This window comes from Phytophthora sojae (assembly GCF_000149755.1).
Source record: "Phytophthora sojae unplaced genomic scaffold PHYSOscaffold_2, whole genome shotgun sequence".
Classification (NCBI taxonomy): Eukaryota; Oomycota; class Peronosporomycetes; order Peronosporales; family Peronosporaceae; genus Phytophthora; species Phytophthora sojae.
This window is the reverse complement of record NW_009258116.1, coordinates 6,871,756-6,892,240: the sequence shown is the minus strand read 5'-3', so window position 1 is coordinate 6,892,240 and position 20,485 is coordinate 6,871,756. Positions and strand designations below refer to the sequence as shown.

General features: G+C 56.6%; 7 protein-coding genes across 7 annotated transcripts; 5 read left to right on the top strand and 2 right to left on the bottom strand.

The window, feature by feature from the left end:
- Window positions 1-22: 22 nt before the first annotated feature.
- On the top strand, window positions 23-301 carry PHYSODRAFT_376219 (hypothetical protein; the record flags this gene model as incomplete). Its single annotated transcript, XM_009521981.1, has 1 exon — window positions 23-301. A coding segment is annotated over one exon (279 nt), but the record flags the coding sequence as incomplete, so codon positions are not given.
- Window positions 302-5,047: 4,746 nt separating this feature from the next.
- Window positions 5,048-6,475, bottom strand: PHYSODRAFT_326030 (hypothetical protein; the record flags this gene model as incomplete). Its single annotated transcript, XM_009521980.1, has 4 exons — window positions 5,048-5,142; window positions 5,450-5,626; window positions 5,700-5,985; window positions 6,029-6,475. The coding sequence occupies 4 exons, from the start codon at window positions 6,473-6,475 to the stop codon at window positions 5,048-5,050; spliced, it is 1,005 nt and encodes a 334-aa protein (XP_009520275.1).
- A 143-nt stretch (window positions 6,476-6,618) lies between these two features.
- On the top strand, window positions 6,619-6,999 carry PHYSODRAFT_326029 (hypothetical protein; the record flags this gene model as incomplete). Its single annotated transcript, XM_009521979.1, has 1 exon — window positions 6,619-6,999. The coding sequence occupies one exon, from the start codon at window positions 6,619-6,621 to the stop codon at window positions 6,997-6,999; it is 381 nt and encodes a 126-aa protein (XP_009520274.1).
- Window positions 7,000-7,261: 262 nt separating this feature from the next.
- On the top strand, window positions 7,262-7,787 carry PHYSODRAFT_344843 (hypothetical protein; the record flags this gene model as incomplete). Its single annotated transcript, XM_009521978.1, has 2 exons — window positions 7,262-7,388; window positions 7,468-7,787. The coding sequence occupies 2 exons, from the start codon at window positions 7,262-7,264 to the stop codon at window positions 7,785-7,787; spliced, it is 447 nt and encodes a 148-aa protein (XP_009520273.1).
- A 72-nt stretch (window positions 7,788-7,859) lies between these two features.
- PHYSODRAFT_481659 (hypothetical protein) lies at window positions 7,860-12,929 on the bottom strand (the record flags this gene model as incomplete). The annotated part of the gene is made up of 5 exons (XM_009521977.1): window positions 7,860-8,622; window positions 8,728-9,142; window positions 9,236-10,277; window positions 10,392-12,035; window positions 12,090-12,929. 5 exons carry the CDS (start codon window positions 12,927-12,929, stop codon window positions 7,860-7,862), a joined length of 4,704 nt encoding a protein of 1,567 aa, XP_009520272.1.
- A 420-nt stretch (window positions 12,930-13,349) lies between these two features.
- Window positions 13,350-14,360, top strand: PHYSODRAFT_539912 (Mitochondrial/chloroplast ribosomal protein L3). The gene has a single exon (XM_009521976.1). It carries the CDS (start codon window positions 13,521-13,523, stop codon window positions 14,232-14,234), a length of 714 nt encoding a protein of 237 aa, XP_009520271.1. The 5' UTR covers window positions 13,350-13,520; the 3' UTR covers window positions 14,235-14,360.
- A 339-nt stretch (window positions 14,361-14,699) lies between these two features.
- Window positions 14,700-16,716, top strand: PHYSODRAFT_326025 (hypothetical protein; the record flags this gene model as incomplete). Its single annotated transcript, XM_009521975.1, has 2 exons — window positions 14,700-14,822; window positions 14,896-16,716. 2 exons carry the CDS (start codon window positions 14,700-14,702, stop codon window positions 16,714-16,716), a joined length of 1,944 nt encoding a protein of 647 aa, XP_009520270.1.
- Window positions 16,717-20,485: the final 3,769 nt, after the last annotated feature.

The following is a 20,485-nucleotide window of genomic DNA, read 5'->3' as shown; positions in this document are numbered from 1 at the left end:
CCCGCAGCCAATTTTCTCTTTTGTCTTGGCGCCAAGGGTGTCTTCTATTGCTCGTAACGAGTTGGTAGAGTGGCTGAAGCTTCGCAAGGAGTACGAAGAGGCGGTGAAGGAGCGCTGCAAGGACGGCAAGGAGGACATCAAGGCGGTGCTGAAGAGCATCAAGAACTCGTTTGACGACGACTTGCTGGAGACGCTGTGTGAGGTGAATTGGGGCGTCGCGAAGGACGACCTGACTGATGAGTTTCTGCTGGAGCAGATTCACGCCATCACCGACAGCTACCAGAACCGAGCTGTTCCAGAAGGAGCTGCGCATGGATATGAACAACAAGGACATCACTGCGCGTGTGACCAACTACTTCATGTCGTGCAACACTTTGATCAAGAAGTATGGGTTCACGAGTTTCTTCGAGGAGGAGAAGGGCACGAAGAAGAAGTGCAAGCTGCTCGTGAACTCGCTGCCCGCCACGCTCAAGGATAAAGTGAAGAATGAAATTGACTACCGTTTCCCGGAAGCGCAGAGCAACGTGATGAAATTGTACAAGCTCATTTGTCAGCAGGCGCTGGAGGAAGCTATTGAGCACCGCGCGCTGGCGAGAGAAAAGAATTCGAGCCGTAAGCAGAAATTAAGGGATCAGCCTCAGCCATTTCGGAAGAACAAGCGCGTGCACACTGGGCAACAGCAAAAATCGGACAAACAGCAAAGGAAGGTGGTGCAGCCGGTTGCAGCGAGCACAGACGACAAAAACAAGAAAGGCCAAGCCGGTCCCAAAGGAGCGCCGAGGGCTGGTTGCTTCAACTGTGGAGGGCCCCACTACCTCAGTGCATGTCCCACCGCTACCAAGGAGGACCGTGAACGCCTTGCAGCCTCCAAGCAGAGCAAGAAAGGCGGCCAGCCCCCCGCGGGGAGGCACCGCTAATCTCAGGAGACTTGCAGATTGCCTGCCAGCACAAACACGCTCAATTGTGCTGGAAGACGCTTTCAAAGTGGCTTTCTGTGCTGACAGCGGCGCAGACAGGTCTGGAATGAGTATGATGGTGTATGGACAATTCGTGAAGGCGTGTCCGGAGGCGGAACAAGCTGTGAGGCTGGAGGAACCACTCACATGCAAGGGTGCTGACGGCAAGCCAATTGAAGTGAAAATGACGGTTAATTTGCATCTCAAGTTGACAACAGCGGCTGGCAGTGTACGCATCGCCAAACCAGTTGAGTGCCTGGTCATTCCTGGTGATAGCACTGAATTCCTCCTTGGCATCGATCTGTTGACCATGTTAGGGATAGATGTGCTGAGGCAGTTGGACATGCTAGTGGCTAATGCAATGCGAGGTGAACGGGATGATGAATTTGATGATGTGGACGAACCACAGGTCGGCTCAAGTGCTGGATTGAGCGACGAGGTACTGGCTGCAGTTGAGAAAATGATTGAGCGCGCTGTAGAAAAAGGTTTCCCGACAGAACTGGTGCCTGCACTCCGCAGGATTGCGACTCGATTTGACTTATGGAGATTCCGGCTAGGCGATGATCCTCCAGCCCGAGTGCCTCCGATGAAGATCCGGCTCAGGCCTGGCGCCAAACCCTATCGGTGCAAGGCCCGGAAGTACCCGCCCGAGGTCCGCAAGTTCCTGAACGAGTTTAACGATAAACTAGTCCGGTTGGGCTGGGTATATGAGAACACGGAGAGTCGGTGGGCTTGCCCCGCTCTTCCTGTGCGCAAAAGTGGTGGAGAATTTCGACAGACGTCGGACTACAAGCCGGTAAATGCAGACATTGAAGCGATTGTCGGGGTGATGCCGGATTTGCACGTTGACCTCGAAAGCGTGAAAGGAGCTCAGTTTTTCGGCTTGTTTGATTTTATTAAGGGCTATTGGCAGCTTGCACTGGCCGAGGAGTGTCAGGAGTGGCTCTCTTACATGACGCACCGCAAAGTGTACACCCCGCGCCGTGTACCACAGGGATGCACGGACGCAGCGCTGTTCTTCTAGTCGACGGTCCAGAAGTGCCTGGAGGAGCTGCTCCACAAGCACTTGCTCGTTTGGATCGACAATCTGCTCCTGTACGCGCAAGATGCCAGCACCTACCTCGTGAAGCTGGAGCGGTTGTTCGAGCTGCTCGATTTCTTCGGCTTTAAGCTGAGCCCGAAGAAGTCCAGCCTGTTCGAGCGGGAGGTTCGGTGGTGCGGCAAGCTGATTAATGGAGATGGAGTGCAGCATGACCCGGAACGCATCCGAGCGTTGCAAGCCATGCCGTACCCGCGGTCAGCAGGAGAACTGCAACAACTTTTGTGCGCTACGAATTGGATGAGAGACTCGCTTATCGACTACGCAAGAGTGGCGCGACCGCTGCAGGACACGCTGGACGACGCACTGTCGCGTGCTTCCAAGCGGACGAAGCGGGTAGCAGCAGGTGTTGCGATTGAGCTGAACGCTTCACAGCGTCAGGCTTTCGATGAAATGAAAGAGATGCTATCCAGAAGTGTGACTTTGGCTCATCCGAAGGACGGAGCGACAATGTGTGTGCTTACAGACGCCTCGGATATTGGTTGGAGTCTGCTGGTGACCCAAGTTGAGCACTGGCAACCAAAGAAGGAGGTGTCGGAGCAAGCGCACGAGATGCTTATCTGTTTGAGCGGCACGTTCACAGGATCACAGCGCAACTGGAGTATCATAGAGAAGGAAGCATATCCTATTGTGTGCGCATGTGACAAGCTGAGCTACTTGCTGCTCCGCCCGGGTGGTTTCAAGCTCTATTGCGATCATCGCAACCTGATCTACGTGTTCGCGCCAGGTCAGGAAGTGAAGAAGCACATCCGAGGCAAACTCCTGAGGTGGGCGACAAAGTTGATGGAGTATCACTACGAGATTGAACATATTGACGGGGAGGCGAACGTATGGGCGGATATGATCTCTCGGTGGGCCGGAGACCACGATCCATCTGTGCGACTGAATGTGATGAAGCTGCGTAAGCGCAGCAGGGACGAGCCTCACGCAGAAGGCAAGCGGCGGCGTAAAAGAACTCGCCGAGGCGCCAAGAAGCACGGGTTGGTGGTGGAACAGCAACAGGAAGTGCCCACCTCGCAGCAGTACATACTGAGGCCGCTGGACGACCCCGACTTTGAGTGGCCAACCTGGACGGCTATTCGGGCTGAACAATTACAGCATGCAGCCAGTCGACCGAACAATGCGACGGGCGATGATGAAAAGGGCTGGTACATTGGCGAGAAAGTCTGGATACCCGTGAAGGCCAGTGGGATTATTCAGCGGATGCTGGTTGTGGCGCACTGCGGTTCGCAGGGACACCGCGGTCGCGACGCCATGCTGACGTCCCTGAGACGGCTATTTCTCATTGACCGATTGCGTGCCCGTGTGGACACGTTCCTGTCGAACTGTCTAATGCGCAGACACGTGAAAGGAGGCAAGGTTATTCAGCGCCCGTGGGGAGAGACATATCGAAACAATACTCGCAACGGCGCGTTGCACTTCGACTTCCTACGTTTGGGGGACACTTTTGCCGGAGATCGCTATCTGTTGGTACTCAAAGATGAGGCCACCCATTTCACTGAGCTGACACCATGTGCAGACCCGACTAGCACGGTGGCAGTCGAGGCGATACTGGCGTGGCACAGCAGGTTTGGCGTTCCGCCGGTGTGGATAAGTGATCAGGGCTCCCATTTTACGAGCGAAGTCGTCGCAGAGGTGTGCAGAAGTTTGAAGGCCAGCCATGACTTCACGGTGGCATACAGTCCGTGGATAAATGGAAGTGTGGAACGTGCGAATAGGGACATCATCCAAGTCCTACGTGCTCTCTGTCTCGAGTACAAGGTGGATACGCATGACTGGACGTACTTTGTGCCGGTCCTCCAAGCAAGTCTAAACCACACACCCGTTCCATCACTAGGGAATCGGGCACCTGTGGAGCTATTCTGTGGACTACCTCCCGCGATGCCGCTGACGTTCTACATCGACATCAAGCAACGGCAAGTGGTGGAAATACCAATGCAGACGACAGCCACCACGAAGTGGCTAGAGGAATTGAGGACCGGCATTCGTGAGATGCACAAGCCCATGACGGTGGCGCGCGCACAACAGACCGTGCGAAATCAACAAATGCAAAAGCGTGCGTGTCGACCGAACTTCGACATCGGCGACTACGTGCTCAGGTCGAGGGTCGACCAGAAGTACTACGACAAACTGTTGGTCACCTGGGGGGGGGGCGTATCAGGTGGTGCGAGCTGACAAGCACTCATTCGGTGTCCGACATTTGCTGACAGGGGAGGAGATGGACGTCCACCCGTCACGGCTTAAGTTTTACGCGGACAGCTCGCTGGAGGTTACAGAGGATCTACGAGAGCACATTGGGGCACAAGGCCTGGTGCTGACGGTGTCAAAGCTGAACGGCTACCGTTGGAGCCGCGAATAGAAGGACTATGAAGTACTGGTCAGCTGGAGGGGCCTCGAACCGATCGAAGACTCGTGGGAACCGACTCAGCAGCTACGCAAGGACATTCCGGTGTTACTAAAACAGTATGCAGCGGACACAAACGACCCGAAATTCGTGCAGCACGTGAACAGAGACGGCAAGGGCAAGGCACGAAAGAAGTAATCTATAACACGGATCGTGCAACATGACAAGCTACAGAGGCCAAGAGAGTGGTCAAGGCTTGGGAGGGCAGTGTAGTGGGGGGTTACGACTAGCAAGCCTCTTCCCACTCACCGGGCATCGCACCCAGCGCGATCTGAGCTGGCAAAACGACAGAGGAGTTAGGAAACCACTGCCGGCCGACGGATCGTGCCGAGCAGTGAGGCAGAGTACATTTTACCTACTTGAACTCAATAGACTGAGGAACTTACCAGGAAGCGCCGGCTTCCCTCGCAGAAGAGTTTCGCTCAGACCTACTACAGTCGCCGCAGTCGGCGAGATGGCGGAGTGGCGCAGACAGCGCAGTAATCTTGTTCAGCAGGTCGCGCTTCTGCGATAAGGAGAACTGCGAGGTGTTGGCGCTCATCATTTCCAGGAGCTCCTTCTGCTTCCTGAGTGCTCGCTACTTCTCCTTCAACTCAGCACCTTGCGGCCCTTTTCTAATGCTGCTGAGCGCAGCTCCTCGCCCATCATATCGTGCTCGGGCAACACACTGGGTGCTTCTCCTTCTGCGCTAACACCATTCGCAAAGCCAAAGTGTCCACCGATGACGACTAAATACTACTACGTAGTAGTAGCACGAATAAAGCGGATTCACACAGAGACGTTTGCATGGTTAACCTCCTTCCTTTCGTCCTTCGTCGACAATGACCGGGTAGGATCAATTCAAAACTATAGGGGGTCAAGCGAATCAAAAAAGCTTCATTCCTTGAGTCAAGGAATGAAGCTTTTTTGATTCGGTTTGTAGTCTATCTACCCTTGCTTGACCCCCTAAGGACCTTGAGGGGATCCGCCACTTGATCACGCGTACATTACGTCTATAATAGAAGAAGAGGGCCGTGGCCAGGGCCAGCACCGTCGACATGAGCACAGCCGATACGCCGTTCATGGCCGCGCCGCGCCGCTCGAGCTCGAGTCGCCGTCCGTGCCCGACGAGGTCGGACGAGCTGTCGGCCGACGCGTCGCCCGTGCCGCCGTTCTCGCCCCGGCCCTCTCGAGCGTAGGGAACGTCCAGTCGCTGGGCGGGGTCTCGCACTCGTCCGAGGTCGAGTTGCAGACCGTGCACGTGGAGCCGTAGAGCTCGCGCTTGCGGCCGTAGTCCGATAGTAGCAGGCCGGGTTCTCGGCGGCCAGTTCGGCGGGCGTGGGCAGCGGCAGCATATGCGCGATGATGTCCGAGTCGAGGCCCGACGTCTCGATGGGGCCGTTGGTCAGCTTGTAGTAGGCCTCCACGAGCTTGGTGGCACGCTTCGAGTTTGCGTCCTCGTCCTGCGGGTTCTCCCAGAACGAGATGCCGTCGATCCACTCGCCGTCCGTCGTGGCCTCGAACTCGACGCCGCCGTTCTGGCAGAACTCCCGAGAAGTTGGCGTACGTCTCGCCCGTCGTGTTGCTCACCATGGACGTGATGCCCACGAGGTCGTCGATGAGGATGAAGCCCAGCACGCGGTAGGCGAAGGTGCAGCTGATATTGTCGGGCATGACGCCGATGTCGCACAGGCCCTGGCGGGTGCACTCGCTCGTCTTGGCGCTCCACTCCTCCAGGGGGGACGTGTTGGGGAACGAGTACCAGACGTTGTTCGGGTAGGGCGCACGCGGGCCCGTCTCCTTGGTGGTGCCGCCGATAAAGGGGCCGACCTCGGGCTCGCCGTCGCCGTTGAAGTAGTAGCAGGCCGTGGGGAAGACCTCGCCGCCCGAGCTCGTGGTGGAGCTGGGCGTGCAGCGGCCTGAGTCTATGGCCAGCATCGTGCCGTACTCGTTCTGGCTGGCCACGTCCTGGATCAGCGCGAGCGTCTCGTTCGTCTGCGCGATGGCGTACTCATACTGCAACTGGTAGCTTCGCATTTGAGACTGGCGTCACCAGAGCAGTCTTGGTAGGAAAAGGAAAGCGCCGGGATTTCCTGTTGAGCCGACCAACCCCGTGTCGTCGAAACCTAACTGAGTACCAGCTCCATCCCCGGCAACTGCAGCAGTCCAGCCAGCCAACCATGAACGCGGGCGGCAACATGGCCCAGCTCATCGCCATCCGCATCAGCCACCTGCGTCGCGTGACGGCCCATGTCCGTACCATCCTGTCCGCCGGGGATCCAGCAGCGCCGGCGAGCCTCGCGCGCGAGCAGCAGCTGCAGCTTCTCCTCGACGCGGAGCAGGCGCTCGAGGCGCTGGAGCGCATGCACCGCTCCATCGAAGCGCAGCATGCCCAGAACCAGCGCAGCATCGACGACATGGCGGCCCGCCTCGCGACGGAGATCCACCCAATGTGGGCCATGTCGCTCGCCTACGCCGAGCAGAGCGACCAGCTCCGGGGCCAGCGCCGCTCGAACAAGCGCGTGCGACCGACGTACGAGGGGGAAACGGACACGGAGTGACCGGGAGCTCAGTTTCATTTCAACTCTTGCGTCAATCAATCAATCCATGCCAACAGCGGCAACAGTTTTGCGTGTCAGTCAACGAGTTGCAGCTGCCTGTCACTTCAACGAGCGCTGTCCGGGAAGAAGTGCCCGAGTTTTGGTTCAGACTTGCTTTTAGTATTGCTCAATACTGAAAGGCAGTCACAATGTGATTGGCCCGTGAAGCTCGTCAACTGGCAACAAACGGTCGCAGCAACAGATTAGACAGACTAGAGCGACGATGGCGCAGGGCAGCGGCTACCTCAAGAAGGGCAAGAAGAGCGTCAAGAACGCGGGCTCCAAGCCCTCCAAGAAGGCCGTGAGCTACTCGCACAAGAAGTCGGCGGCCAAGTTCACCAAGAAAGGGAGTACGTCCGTCACAGAATACTGGTTGGGGTATGGTTATAGCTGGCACTCACGCCCTTGCTGCTTGTCCTTGGCCGACAGACCCCACGACGGAGATCCGGCGCGGCTGCAGCGGCATGAAGAACAACGGCAGCAAGGCCGTGACGGGCTTCATCAACCAGAACCTGGAGAACATCATGGCCAGTCGCGTGCTGCAGGCGGGCACGACGCTGGCGCTGAGCGACGTCAAGGCGCACGGCAAGGAGCGGCTCAAGGAGATCAACCAGCACGCGCGCACCAAGAAGAAGAGCCGCGTGGCGCAGAAGCTGGCGGCGCTGGAGCGGTCCATCAAGGAGCAGGAGGAGGGCGGCACCAGGCGCAAGCGCCCCACGGCCGCGGCGGTCGTCTCGCACTCCTCGTAGAGTGGGGGGGGGCTCCAAACATCGCCATGATCTACAGTATTCCGTTTATATGTGAATTTCTACTTACTCTCTCTAGATGACGACCTTGGTCTTCTTCTCTGCTGCCACGGGGACTGACGGGACGGGGGACAGGGGCGGCGTCAACAAGCCCGCGGCCGCGTCATCGTCTATCGACGCAGCGACGGCTTCCAGCGCGATGGTGGTGGCCACCTTAATTGCAGAGGGAGACATGGGCGACGGGGCCGCTGGTGTCCCTCCGGGCGCCTTCTTGCCCTTGAACGTGGTGGACTCCGGGAACAGGTGCAGCAGTAGCTCGTCCGTGATGCTGAAGAGCAGGTTCTTCACGAACACCTCGTGCTGCAGGAACTCGTGCAGCTTGAGCGCTGCGTTCGAGCAGGCCGTGTCGCCGAAGAGCGAGACCGCCTTGGACGGGAAGCTGGCCGCGATTGCCGCGAGGCACTCCTCGCGAAGGACTCGCATGTCAGGCGCAGGAAGCGGCGGCACGTAGCTGTCGCTTGGGTCGGGGAAAATGTACAGCCGCAGGTCGCCGATCCAACCCGAGAGCTTCTTTGGGTCCGTGAAGGAGAGGAACTGCCGCTCCAGCATCCGGAAGTGCGAAGCACCCAGGAAGGCCTTGATGAAAGACCGCGTCATGGAGAAAATCTGGCGACGCACCATGCCAATGCCATCGAACTCGAACACCTCACCTAGCATCGCAAACAAGCTCACCTCGATCTTCTGCAGCACGCGCATCTTGGTCTCCTTCGAGTTGGCGTCCGGCGCGATCCACCGGCCCTTCTTCCACTTGCCATTCTCCACGAGCATCCCACCAGCACTGTTCACTCCAGCACCACCTCCAGCACCGTTGCCCAGCACACCTCCAGCGGAGTTCGCTGCAGATAGAGAGGTCGGGTTGTCGCTCCCTTCCCATCCAGCCGACGTGTTGCCAGCGGCGAGCGATGTGCCGTAAGCGTTCGAAAGCAGCAGGAACTTCTGCACCACCGAGCTCTGGCACAGGGTATCGCACGCCAGCAACTGCTGCAAGAACTGCTCCAGGACGTACAGCCTCTTCTCGTACGTCATCGTAGCCGCCGCCACCGTCTTCAGTGATGGCTTAATGGTGTTCATCTCCATGTAGTCGACACCCCGCAAGTGGCACGTCTGGCACCCGACCCCGCACTTCTTCTCTTGCTTCTTAAGCTTATCCGCTAACTGCTTCTCCAGCACTTCGAAGTCGTGGAAGGTCTTTATAACACTCCAGGCGTACGCGTTGTCGTCCTTCACCTTGACCGTTATTTCGAACTTGGTGCTGCCTGCACGGCTAATGGTGGGGCTCAGAGGGCTCGAAGGGTGTCCTGGAGATGCAAGATCACCCGAGTTTCCGCCGTTACTGGTAGGAGAAGGCAAATGGTTGGGGCTACTGTTAGCACCACTGCCAGTAGTAGCACTGTTGGAGGAGCTCGAGCTGAAGGACTCAGACGACTCGCGTTCGCGCTCCTTGACCAAGAATTTGCCAACATGGGCATCGATCCGCAGCTTGTACTTCTTCACAAGACGGTCGTAACAGTTCCCGCACACGCGCGCTTTCTTGGAGGTTTCGAGAGGTGGAGGATACACCATGAACGCGTAGAAATCCAGGCACGTAGCGCACACGCGCTGATGACAGCTATGGCAAGTTCCCGCCCCGGACTTGGACACAGGAAGCATCTTCAAGCAGCGGAAGCACAGGTTCTCTTCGTCCTCGTCATCGTTCTCATACAAAGCCGCTGGATCGTCGTCCACAGAAGTCTTCGTAGATAGCCCCGAGTCTGTCGCGGTGGACTTTGTGCTCCTGTTTGAAATACCACGCCGCAGCGACGGAATGGATGCACGAGCCTTCATCAGCGCCGACGCTGTTCTGGACATTTGCTGTAAATCGTCCGCCTCGAGCAACGAGTCCCTAATGGGGCTGTCGGGCATATCTTTGTCGAAGCTCTTCGATCGTCTTCTCAACAGCGACTTCGCCGTCGTCCCCTTTTCATAATTCTTGTCTCGTTTCAACGCGTTAAATCGCTGCTTCAACTTCCTTGCTCTGCCCAGCCCATTAGGAACGGTTGACGATGCCAACGGAGACGATACACCAAATCCATTGGGAGATACAGGCGGAGTAGGAAGTGCCAAGACCGGAGGGAGCTGACATCGTCGACGAATCCATCGCCGCCTCCTGACTGAATCAAACTTCTTTTCCTTCCCGTGGAAAGTGTCCTCAAAGGTTTTTGCGTATTCCCACGCAGAATTCGGAGTTTCACTGTCCGACGACTCTCCTGCATCATTTCCAGTATTTTCGAGTGCCCAATCGTCTTCCCAGATCCACTCAGACGACGGCAGCTCCTGCCATCGCTTGTCGGTAGCTTTCACCCATCCTTTTGTGGGGACGTAGCGCTCGATCTCCCACACTCGCTCCAAGACACGGACTGGCGCACTTGGAGAGGTCGCACCTTGAGCTCGCCACTGGTTCGAGGGAGAGACTGCGAACTCTTGATCGATATCGCTTGATCTACCGAGTAGAGAAGGCACATCAAGACAAATCTTGACCTTATCAAGTTGCGCCAGAGTCACTAGCACCGATTCCATGAGTTTGCTATCGTTCAGAAGACAAAAGTCCTCGTAGAATAGCTCCGTGATGTCGCTGTGTGCATACAACTCCGTGCAGAAGAACCCTAGCAACCCCTTCTCAAGGGCCACCAGCATCCACTGAACCCCACGTGTCGAAACATGCGATTCGCTCGGACAGCAATGCGGACACTGAGACGCAACAAACCTCCAATGAGCGTTATACTGTCCCGCTCCGAGTCTGTCTCGCGAAAGATAGTCCCAGTAATACTGGTTGTCATCATCCTCTCCATCCGAATCGCTTCCTCTGTCCGTGCTCATACTGTCGCGGCGTGGGGAATCCAGATCAAGCTTCGGCATTGGTACAGAGGAGCGCCGCTTAGCAACTGGAGATAAAGGAGGAGTCGATAGCTCTTTGTGTTCAACATCGTCTTCCAAGATTGGAGCCTTCGAGTCAGGGTTGCGAAAGCCCAGCATAAAGACATCTTCCATCGCCGAAAGGAGCTCGTACAACTCTCGAGACCGCGCTGAATTCCTCATCTCAGGACACTCGTCATACAATTTCACGTAGCTCGCCACAGCCTTCTCCAAGTGCACAACAACGCGATCCCGCACCACTGCCATCTTAATAGACCCGCTTGCCGTTCTCGCGGACGCTTCTTCCTCGTCATCGCTCATAGGGATTAATAGCGGATTCAGCGAGCCCATAGTGTGAGCATTACTGCGACCTCGACTATCACCCGTGGGCGTGACTGCGCCGTCGTCAAACGAAGAAGTTGGAGAGCTGACACCAGATTCGCCTCGCTTCCATGCCTTCTGCAGAAGCTGTCCCGGCTTCCGAATCATTCGCGCTGCTGCCCCCGCATTGAGGGGAGGCGCTGAAATGGGCTCCATGCGGAAGCGCCTCTTCACTTTACCGATGGAAGTGTTTAAGCTGGTGCCGATGTTGGCCTTGGCATTCTTGAGATCATCCATGTGCGTACTGATTCGGCTACTCTCGCCAGTCATCTTGTGCGACAGCAGCCCGCCAGGGATCAAGCCACGCGGGTTCATCATTTTAGCCGCCTTGGCAACGTTCGTGTTGAGGCGATCGTCCATCATGAAAATTGACGGCATCGCTTTCTTTTCGCCAGTAGATCCACCCGAGCTGGCTGCAAATACAGCGCTACCAAACGCAAACGGATTGTTGGAGTCGGTCCAGTCCTCTCCTTCAAACACCATCTCGGCTGCACCTGCTGCAGCGGATGATACACCGCTCGCGACCGCCTCAATAAACCCTTGGAATGCTGCTTCCGCCTGTTCGCCGCTGCGTCTGCTGGCTTTGTACAAGTAACTGGAAGTGGATCGCAGTTTGTTCAGCGACAAGGTTGGCATCATTGCCACTCCGTTCCCTGACCCCGACATCGTCGGCGATATGGGTCCTGTGTCGTTTTTATCGTCGACAATCGCTTGAAGACATGCCAATACAACCTCATTGGCGTAGCGCGGCTGCGAGTACTCTGACAGGGGCTTGAGGATCTTGAACGCCACGATTTCACGCAGCAAGTTCATGGCGATGGATACGAACACGTTCGTGTCATGCTGCTGGCCGAGCTGAGGCCGCAACTGAGTTAGCAGCTGCACCGCTACATGGCGGAGGTACGCCGCCTCCGCATTCTCACCTGCACCCTTTTTACCAGTACTGCCGGCCGAAGACGTCGGGGAGTTGACTGTCGCCTGCGGTGAGGACGGGGTCCCTGTAGCCACGCAGCCAGGATGGACAAACGGCGACCTCTGCACAAACGAAGTGACGTACTCCTGTCGCTTGAGCAGATTCGCGTCGTTGTCGTCGCCTTCAAAGACACTCGGGTACTCGTCCGCCAGCTGGGCGTAGGCCTCTCGGAACCACCCCAAGTGCAGTCTCAGCAGCTCCAAGCTCTTGGCCACCATCGTAAGGGCCTGCGACGGGTCAATCTCCAGCACGCGAGACGCGACTGCACCCAGCAAGTCGGCCAGCAGGAACTTGACGTCGTTTGGGAACTCCTCGTTGGGGGAGATGGCCTGGAACCAGAAGTTGACGTAGTCCTTCACGATGAGCTGCACCAACGCCGCGATCTCGTCGCAGATCTCGGGCGGCAGGCTCCATGATGTGCGCAAGTGCGCCACAATGGGCAGTCTCTTGAGCACCCGCAGCTGGAAGCCGGCGTCAGTCATGTAGGCGCCCGACGCCGGCGGAGACAGCGCGTAGTCTCCTCCAGCGCTGCCGCTGCTCCTGGGACCGCCGCCCAGCGGGCCCACAGCGCCGCCGTGGGTGCCGCTGCCCACGCGGCTGCGGTATCTGTTGTAGTACTTGAACTTGAGCAGCGCCTGGTCCAGCAGCTCCTGCTCCTTCTGTAGTTGGTACGAGCGCAGCACCCACCAGAAGCTGCCGCTGCCCACGAGCAGCACGCCGAGCTGCAGCAGCCTCGTGGCCGTCCACCAGCAGCCGCGCAGAAGCAGCAATGCCGTCCACGAGTAGCGCGCGCCCAGCAGCAGCGCCGCCAGCGCCAGCAGCCAATGGGGCAGCCGCATCAGCGATCCAGACGAGCGTGTGCGTGTGGGGGGGAGGGAGATGGCAGTCACCGGCGCGCGCGCGGATCCCGGGAGGCTATAATAGGCGCCAGCAGAGAGCGCAGACGCAGAGGAATCCGATGGGCCCTCGCAGCATGCACTCCGACCCGCGCAGCCAGAGATCTCGGGGGAGCAGGCACGCGGCTCTCTTCTTGGGCTTTGCGCGCCGAGCCTTGACGGGGCACTGTGAAGCCAAGTCCAAGTATAGACAGGCAAAGTGAGATGGGATCACCAAAGTGTGCCCCTCATTTGGTACATTCATCTTTGATTGGTGGAAATTGGACTGTGGGTACCAAAACAGGGGTACAGTTTCATCTGTGGCTGCGAACCGCATTGAGCCCCTTCCTTCCTCTCAATATCGGACCAACCATGAGCTTCTTGCGCGGATCGAGCGCGCTCGCGGGCAGGGCGCTGCGCCAGACGTTGGCGCGCGCGTCGTCGCTGTCGACGGCCGCCACCTCCTCGGCCCCCGCCGCCGCTGCGGCCAACGTGGAGGCCGTCGCCTGGTCGCCCGAGAAGAAGCGCACGGGGCTGCTGGCCGTCAAGATCGGCATGATGCCCGTGTGGGACCACTTCGGCTACCGCCACAACTGCACGGTGCTGCAGGTGGAGGAGTGCCAGGTGACGCAGGTGAAGACGGCAGACCGCCACGGCTTCAACGCGCTGCAGCTCGGCGTGGGTCTGCGCAAGGCCAAGAACGTGAGCAAGCCCGTGCTGGGCCACCTGGCCAAGGCCGGCGTGCCGGCCAAGCGCCAGCTGCAGGAGTTCCGCGTGTCCGAGGACGCGCTGCTGCCGCTGGGCACCACGCTCTCGGCGCTGCACTTCAACGCCGGCCAGTTCGTGGACGTGTGCGGCATCAGCAAGGGCAAGGGCTTCCAGGGTGTCATGAAGCTGCACAACTTCGCGGGCCAGCCGGCCTCGCACGGTAACTCCAAGACGCAGCGCCACATGGGTTCGACCGGCCAGTGCCAGGACCCCGGCAAGGTGTTCAAGGGCAAGAAGATGCCCGGCCGCATGGGCGGCAACCGCGTCACGCGCGACAACCTGTGGATTGCCAAGATCGACGTGGAGCGCAACCTCATCTACGTCAAGGGCAGCGTGCCCGGCAACAACGGCAGCATTGTGCGCGTCACGGACGCGCGCAAGAAGAAGCCGGCATCACCGCTCCCGTACCCGACCTTCGTGCCGGCGGAGGGCGATGCTCTGCCGTCGGAGGTCATGGCGCCGCACGGCGACGTTGACCCGTACCACTACGACGAGAATTAGAGAAGGAACAGCGAGGACTGGCAAGCAGCTTGGGACTGACGACAGAGCGTCTATCGGTAGAGTGAGCCCGCGGGCTCGCGTGGGTGGACGCTCCTATGCGGAAATCGAAATTGTGTTTGCCATCTTCTTCTCTGGGATGCTGCTCTTCAAGCTGGTGAATGGTTATTGCTATTATTGTGGTGATTGTGTGTGAGCTCGTTGAAATCCAGGCCAACATCACTTCAACTGATCAATAGATGAGGCTTCGGCCACCGATCCTAATACTTGGATACTATCCGATAGCAGTCAAACGCCGGCCTGGTCAGTGCTGAACCACATGCGGGGAGAGTGTTCACCTGCATTTGGGGGGGGGGGGGGGCAGCTCCGTCTAAGTTAGCCATGAGGTAGGTGGCCGTTTTACCGATTGCTATTTGCAGGATGCAAGTCTCCGCAATGGGGTGGATAGAGGCCGAGTGATGCGGTAGGATGCCTGCTGGGAGGAGTTCTCTGGACCTGGAGCGGCGCAAGCAGGCCCTGCGTAAACGACTCGCGCTCGACTTCCAGCCGCTGAGGGATACGCTGACCAAGGGGCTCGATCTGCTTGTAGATGTACGTACAAACGTCTCCGCGGGCAGCGTAGTTGTAAATGAAGGAATGACTGACCTGGGTGTCGTGACGCAAGCCCGAGGCAGCAGTATTCTGCACTGCGACCGTGGAGGGCTTTTGCAACGCGCTCTTTGCAATAGCCATCAAGCAGCTCGCAGATGCTCCCGCGCCTCGAACAGGACCGCCAGACACCAAGATCACCGTGTTTCATCTGCAAGTGGCTCTCCGCAGCCACCCGGAGCTGGCCGAGTTGCTGCAGCGTGCAGAAAGCGCTCGGATGGCGCTGGAGTTCTTCCTGGACGACGCCACATCTCGAGCACTTTACGAGCGAAAGCTCATTGCCAGTCGTGAGGCCAAGCACCTGCTCGGGGATTCAGCGCCTCCACGATACGAGCACGAGGAGGAAGGACACAGCGGGCGGCGTGGGCGAGATGCTGAACAAGAGGAGGAGCTGATTCGGCGCCACGAACGCACGCGCTCCGAGTGGCAAAAGCGCGAGGACGACCCGTTTTCCGAGGTGGACTTCGCCATGGTGCTCAAGTGCGTGCACCCGGCCTTCACGCTTTCGTATAATGCCACGATGCTGCTGAGCGCGCTGGTGCGCGAGCTGCTGAATGAAGTCTGTGCTCGTGCAGACGTGGACGCACTGCAGCGGCGCCGTCACCCGCCCGAGCTTTTGCTCGAGGACTTGCAGGGGCCTCTGCTTGAAGTTTTTTGTGGTGTCTCGACAGGGAAAACGTCTCCGCTCGAGATCGGTTCATTGCCCGACATGGGCTCGCTACACACGCAGATCGCCAGGACTGCCATCGAGTGTCTTGCACGATATCGACTGCAGTCTCGACGTGGCAAGACGCTCACGCTGCACTTCCGCGTCTACCAACCAGGTAGCAGCTCGGCTCTCCAGCCCTTGCATGTGCTGCCGGATGTGGTGAGAGACACCCCGTTCGCGAAGCTACTAGCTCAGATTCGCACCAAGTGCCACCTCCCCGTGAGCGTGGGTCATCGAGGCGGCACTTTTAGTGACACCAAAGGGCATGGTGAGTTCATCGCCATCTATCGAGCACACCAAGTGGAACCGTCGGACACCCCCGCAGCGCTAGCCATACCGACTGGGGCAGTCGTGTACCTCGTGGCACGCAGGTGGTGGGATCTCACTCGACGGTCGGAAGCCCGACGCGGGTTATTATCATCGCAGCGGCCGCAGGATGCGCTGGTGAGGTCGCTCGTAGCAGGATCCGAGTCCAAGGTCAAGAAGGAGCTTCGTACCGCCGGTGTTGGTGTTCACCAAGTTGAGGAACCTACGCCGCTGGTGCACGCGAAGCTGGGGTTGACCGGCACCGCAAGCAATAGCTCGCTGTTATCCAAATCGAGTAGTTCAATCTGTTTGTCTAGGAGTCCGACGCGGCTCCCGGCAGCACAGGAGGAAGACAGTCTCTCGGTGTTGCTCCGCGAGCGTGCTGCGGCGAGACGGGAGAAGGAGATCAAGAAGCGGCGTGCCCTTGCAAGCAGCAGCAGCAACAACAAAAACAATCTATGCGAGGATACAGATAGCGAAGAAACTTTCGCTCGGCACCACACGAGGTCACAACCACCAGAGACCCTGGACGAGGCATGGCTCGAGTTCGAGGAGCTAGCTAAGAGCGTGCGCACAACTACGGAGCGTCTAGCGCAATGGACTCAAATTTCCAAGGCAGGGGAGGCGGAGCCGCTAAACCTCTCTTTGCAGCAGCTCCAGTCTCTTGAGGGCGAGTGGCGGGCACGGCTGCACTCGACGCAAGAGCTGGCGGGCCGAACGCGGGCGGCGCACCAGCTCGCGGCGCGGATGCTGAGCCAAGTGCGATCAGGGCGAGTCCCGTCCAAGGCAGACACGAGCAGCTCGTCCCCTCAGGACGTGTAGTTTGTAACGGAATCTACTGGTCTACTGTAAGCTGAAGCGTTGCACACCTCAGATGACAGTGGGATAAGGGCTGATTACTGCTGACGCTCGATTTCCACGCTGAAGTGCAATATGGCTCGTCTGTTGCCGTACCGTAAACTTCAATTCAACCGTGACTTTCACACAAAATATCATAAACACCATACGATCCCTGACAAACACAATAGAAGACAAAACTAGTTGGCTATGTACTGCGCAATTCAGTTATTTATACAATTTATAGCGTGTATACCAATAGCAAGCAAAAAGTCGAAATTAGAAGAGAGGAGCGCTATATCTGCACGCCGTCGATATATTTTCTAACTGCGCAACTGTGAGATAACAAGACTGCAGCATTCCATGATAAGATGCCGCTCCGAATATAATCAGCTTCTAGAATCTTTCCTTTTAACAGTGCAGCTTCGAAGTACGAGCTCAACAGCGAAACAAGGCTAAAAGAAGAAAGCTGAGAGCTTATTTTGATCGTTCAGCCCGCTGAGGTACTTAAGTATAAATATAGATAAGGCCTTGTATGATTCTTTGAATACTCTCATTTCAAAAATGGCGCGCAGATGCCATCTCTGCAGGAAGGTGTTCTCCAGCATCAGCAGCCTTCGCCGACACCTCGAGCACCGCGTCTGCCAGAAGCCTCGCCGTGCATCGTTGACGAAGGAGCAAATCAACGCCCAAGCGCGGGTGCGATATCACCAGCGAAAACACGGAGCATCTACGTCTATCCAGGTACAGGCTGCTGCCACTGTTGTTGCTACTACTGCCGATGGCGTGTCAACCACCGTCCCTATCGAAATGGCTACAGTGGAATCTATGATCAGCGATACTGCCCTCGCTGCATCGCCTCCGGCGACTCCGCCGGCAGCAACCCTCGAGTGTGCTATATGCTGCGAAGATGTAGAGGACCCAATTTCGGAGACATCGTGCCAGCATTGTTTTTGTACAACTTGTCTGCTTGAAGTGTACCAGCGTCATGGGAGTCGCGCTGTTTATCCCATGTGTCGGGCTCTCCTCAACCTGTTCAGCGCCGACATCGAGGATTCTGTCAACGAGGCACCTGTTCCAACTCGTCCGGTAGCATCTTATCCTCTACCAGCATCTTATCCGGTGCCTGATGTCGTTGACATCACCGCATCCTCGCCATCATCCCCGGAAAGTGCGCACGACTCAGACAGTGACTACATTGAGTAAATATCTCTACAAAATTATAATTTATAAAATTTTAAAGGTTTATAAGATAATCTTATGTTTTCGTCAACCCAAAAATCTTATTCGAGTAGCACCGTGACTGGCTGTGCATACTTTATCTAAGTTAGCTTTAGGTGCATCCAAATGACTAATTTCGGTGATGGAACGTGCTTACTGAAGTTAAGTCGAATACTTGGTGTCAATCTTATGCCTTTTCAATGATCGATTGTTCATACATACTTCTAATGACTTTTTGTATACAAATGTCAAGTCAGCTCGATGATCCATGGTGCATACATTGTTTAAGTGTCTAAAACCCTTAAGAGTGAGTAGATCTAATTAGAACACATATTAACGATTGCAAGCAATATGCATGTATGTATTGAATGCAGAAAACTAGTAGTGAAGTTTCACTACTGTGGGCTCATGAGCTTAAAACTCCTGCGAGAGTTCTTGGGAGCCCATAACAGTCGAGGTATGAGAGCCCAGAATCGCGCTAAGACCAGAGCATGGGCTTGATCCGGGCGAGGAGCTTGTCGTCGCACTGAAAGAGTTGCGGGCTCCGGTTGTGCTGGCATGGGATCGTGCGCGCGCGCATGCTTGAGTGGGAGCTTGAGCTTGAGTTGGAAGCCGTGGACTCGACGGACAAACGGGCACTGGCTCGCTTGGCTTCCGCAACGACGCGATCGCGTTCGCGCTTTTTGCGCTGAGCCTCAGACATCGAGACGTAACGCGTCAAAATTTGCGAGTACCGATCCTGGTCATCGGCCCGTAGAGGATGCAGCTTGGCGTGAATGTTGGTAAGTGCCACGCAGATGTTCACGATCCTGTCGAACTTTGCCTCACTCCACGTGAACGTAGTGCTCACCACGCGCCAGAGTGTCGTCATGCGGCCAAAGTAGTTCTCCACCAAAACACGATCCGATGAAACGCGCCGGTTACGACTCTCCTCGTCGTACGTCAGAGGTCCGCCACGAGGACGACGCTTCGGTATGATGGTGCGCACAGACTTTTCGAGCCCTTGATAACCCTTGTCGGCCAGAACACCCCACATGTTGCCAAACGACGTCGAGCCTTCTCCGTAGTCGTTTCGCCCAGCCTCAGCAGTCGTCTTGTGCAGCAGCCGCTTGTGCACTTCCAGATTCTTCATACAGATGGTTATATCGGACACAGATCCAGGGTAGTGCTTCGACACATGCACCGCCAAGCCTGGTGGTACCACCGCACACTCGATCTTGAAGCCGTACAACTTGTGTTTTCCTGAGAAGTAGTGTTTCTGCTCAGTGAAGCGGCCGGATGGTCGATACGCGGGTTGGAACTTGACGTCCAGTGCGTAGAGCGCGTAGGGATAGTTGGTGAACTGCTGGTTGCAGCGCTCTTGGCTTGTCATCGTGACGTTCGTAACGTTGCGCTCCATCAGCACTTCTTCCACCAAAGACCATATCTACATGCACAGACAGTGAGTCAAATATCATGCGCTCATTCTTGTCTGCACTATGACGTGTTCTTACCTTGTTGACCATCTTCTCGAACGTTGGCGGCAGCATCCGGAAGTCCGTCGCGTGTTTGAGCCAGCTGTCGTGATGCTTGAGGACTGTCAGGGACATGAAAAACGCGTCCTTAGCGCTGACCTTGTGCCGTCTGCCACGGCCAAGATTCCAGGCTGGTAGAAGCTTCTCCTCCACCTGCTCCCATAGCAGCGAGAACTCGTCTTCGGTGAAGTTCGTCATGGACTTGAGAGCGTTGGGGCCCAGGTCGTGGACGAAAGACAGCATGACAGGAGCGTCGTCTTCGACAGTCGGTTCTTGTTCTTGGTGGTCCAGATACTCGCTGAATTCATGGTGGGAGAGCGCAAGGGAGTTGGTATGCTCTTAACAGCCGCGCTAAGGTGTCGGCGACCGACGGCTGTTGGCTTGTCATGCCGTTCTGAAAATGACGACGTCTTTCCGTACGGTCAGTGACTTCGGCGCCAGATGAACGGATGGTGCTCAGAATACTAGGCGGATTGGATGGATAAGAGCTGCCGGGAAGCCTTGATTGCACAGATCGTCATGGCACCTCTTACCAACTTACGCAGTTACAGCTGTAAGCATTGTTCCGAGAGTTTTTATTCTAAATCTTACTTTCTCCGTAATGTGTGTCAGATTCGGTACACGCTGTAAATTTGCAAGACATAACGACTTTCGCAGTTTTTATACCTAAAAGTAGTTGTATCGCACATTGATTAGCTCGATCATGAATACAATGTTTTACCATCTCTTGTTCAGTTTCAGACCATTTTCGAATTCCTAGCTGTTTTTGGTTGTGGCACAGTCAGTAATATGTTACGAGGAAAAATCAATTTTAGGGGACAAAATCAAATTTAAGAGTATTTTTTTCAGTGTATCCATATATTGTAAATCGGCGGGTTTATTGACGGCAAAGTCACATACTTCGCTGTAGATACGCAATTGCCTGGCACGTCTAATGGGATCCAGCTCAGCACCATGACAGAGACGGCTCATCGGCGCATCCTGTCAGTCAGTTGCAATTTGTCGTTAGGTCTAGGTTT